Source organism: Aphanomyces invadans (genome assembly GCF_000520115.1).
Source record: "Aphanomyces invadans strain NJM9701 unplaced genomic scaffold supercont1.91, whole genome shotgun sequence".
Classification (NCBI taxonomy): domain Eukaryota; phylum Oomycota; class Saprolegniomycetes; order Saprolegniales; family Verrucalvaceae; genus Aphanomyces; species Aphanomyces invadans.
In genome coordinates, this window is record NW_008580236.1 from 103,787 (window position 1) to 106,681 (window position 2,895).

The 2,895-nt window shown below is 49.3% G+C and overlaps 1 protein-coding gene across 1 annotated transcript; it reads right to left on the reverse strand.

Annotated features, from left to right (window-relative positions):
* Positions 1 to 270: 270 nt before the first annotated feature.
* H310_14814 (hypothetical protein) lies at positions 271 to 858 on the reverse strand (the record flags this gene model as incomplete). Its single annotated transcript, XM_008882745.1, has 1 exon — positions 271 to 858. The coding sequence occupies one exon, from the start codon at positions 856 to 858 to the stop codon at positions 271 to 273; it is 588 nt and encodes a 195-aa protein (XP_008880967.1).
* Positions 859 to 2,895: the final 2,037 nt, after the last annotated feature.

A 2,895-nucleotide genomic window follows, 5' to 3' on the forward strand; every position in this document is an offset into this window, starting at 1 on the left:
CGCTGAAGACTTCTCCGCGCACCTCATCATACCGCGGACGCGCAACGGCAGCCAAGAACATGATCTTTGGCACGAAGTGCTTGCTCTTCCACGCGCGCTTAGGTGGTGCTACTCCGGGAACGAGGTACACCTTGCGTCGATCTTTGTCAGCGTTAAACCATTTCTCATCCAAGTGCACGACGTCCCATAGTTGTCGAAATTAACGGTGGACGCGTACTGCCTTGTTGACGTCCGAAGAAAGATATTCATTACACTTAACTAAGTGACCTTTCAGTTTGCTATGGACATATGTAGGGGAAGGGGTGGGGGGGGTAGGCCTTTTTTCGCTTTCGCGAATTTTCCACGGCGGATGCCGATGGGGGTGAGGCGGCAGAGGCGTTGGAGTTGGATGGGGCGCTGGTGTTCGGACCGGTGGAGCGTGTCGAGGATGTCGACTTTGTCCTTGCCGTCGTAGAGGTGAAACATGAAGCCCGGTAGACGTTGGAGGATGCAAGCATCACTCACATCACTCTCCGTCGTGATCAAGAGGTAGAGACCCTCTTCGTCAGTGGCGGAAATCGCGTCGCAGGCCACACCACTTGCCTTGCGAGTTGCGATGTTGTTGGTGGCCGCTTCAAGACGGAAGGGTAAGACATGTTCCATGACAAGGTGGCGCATGAAGGGACGAAACTTGGATTGGGAGATGGCCGAAGTTGGGTCGATACCTTCGGCGTCCTTGTACTCCTGGATATATTCGTCCGTGAAGCTGAAAGCCAGATCCAGGAGATCACAGGCCTGGTGCAGAGCGGCCACCTGGCAAGTGTTGTCTTCATTAGCGCCGATCATGAGCCAGTCGCCAGAGTTGCGGCGCCACTTCATGAAGTCGACAGTGCGTTGGGAGGCGGGAGAGCCAGGTACTCTCCAGGAGGGCTTTGGCGCTGTCCAAAGAGGAGTTTTCAAGGTCGCCTTCAAAATCCCACTCCTTGTTGGCGAAGGTGGTGGACGGATGAAGCCACTGAACGAGGTACCACATCTCATCGCGCTGGTCGGGGTTGGCTTGCTTGTCGATGAGGCCCTCGATATGTAGCAGGGTGGGGTCTGCTGCAAGTTCCGCTTCGGAAGCGGAGTTGCGAGAAGGTGGACGCAGAGGCCGTGTGGGGCTTGGACACTCTGCGGCGGTGCTGCTTGCGGGGAGGAGTGGTGCAAAAGCGGGGGTCAGAGGCAAAGAATTGGGTGAGTTGTCTCTTGCGCGGTCCAGAGGCGGCAGACGCAGGAGCCCGAGCGTCTCCTGCCGCAGAGTCATCAGAGTCCGAAACAGTGGAGTCATCGTCGAGAGCTAAGTCGGAGAGCAACGATTTGATACGGGACGAGCGTCGGACGAACGTCTTTTTCTTAAGGTGTCTACTGAGGGTACCCATGGATAGGCCAGTGGCAGCGACGATGTCACGGAGGGTTGAGCGTTGATCGACAGGTACGTCTTGAACAAGTTGTCTTACGTATTGGTCAGTGAACTTTGCCTTTAGCCCAACTTTCCCGAATTTGTTTGACAACGTGCTCCCACTGATAATATACGCGCGCCATACAGCAGAGACGGTGCGGGTTTTGAGGTTGAGTTGCTCGCCAACGAGTTTGAATGCTCCACGCTGGAGCTTGCCCTTGTTGAGGAAGGGTTAAAGGGCTTGGACGATCGTTGCCTTAATGTGACGTGTAAGCTCACGATGGGTATATTCAAGGTGATTTTCCATGGTGGCAAATTCAAAAATAATGTAGATTTGAGTATGTGGTGTATTTTTATTCGGATGGTCTAGAATTGATGTCGATTTTGCTCGCGAAGTTGCTGTTTAGGCGCATGGTGGCCAATAGATAACACCTTCAGTTTTTAATTAGCTTTAAAAAATGATTTCCTCCAACGAAAACGGAAGTCAACTGAATTTTGGGGGACCTTGACAAGTCATAATTATTAGTAATGTGGAGCAGAGAAAGTAAGTACAGTGAACCGGGAAAAAACTCGCAAGCATTGGACCATCATTAAATTTGCAGTGGGATTAGTAAATTTCACACACAAGACCAGAAGGAAAATTGCTTCTTAGTCCATGATTGGCTAAATATCCTTCGCGACTTTCGTGATCTCTGATTAGTTCAGACTCAATGCCAGTCCATGATTGGACAAATATCGACTATGAAATTAGAAGTCACTAATTGGTTGATTTGAGGCACTGTCAGTTTCAAACATTGAATTGCCTAGTTCCGTCCTTCCGCACCCCCCTCAACGCCGTTACAGTTAAAAAAGCAAAGGTTCAAATGCATACTCAGCGCGATTTGTGCGATATAGGGCATACCTCATTTTTTCAAAGCAAACGTGGATGAAACGGTTCGAGATGGCATTTTCCACTTTGATGTCGAACTGGCATTTGCCATTTCTTCTAGATTAGAAACGTATAGATGAATGTATGGGCGTCACATTGTTTCTGTATATATAGTGTCTCACTATCCTGATAGGGATCCCATGCTAATCCTTCACCCCTCACACGCTTTGACAAGGTCAGCTAACCCTTCGCTAGCTTACCGTAATCTCCACGCCAAATGTCGCGGAGGTACAGTGAACCCCGAAAAACCGACGAGGGTATTATCATGCATGGAGGCAGAATGAAATCAATTTTTTAAATTGCTTGATTCGGTCCAACTTGATTAGCTAAATCAGGAGAATTTCTGCCAGTCAATGACAGTTCCTATCTACACTGCAGTTGGTCAAATTGAATGAATTTCTGACTTGGTATTGAAGTATTGAGGTGGTTGAATTCTATGTAATAGGTGATGTTTTGGATGTGGTCGGCATATTTGGTGGTGTCAGCTTTTTCCGGGGCTCACTGTATCCTACTACTCTGTTCCACAAAATTTGTCATGTTGTACTTTTGA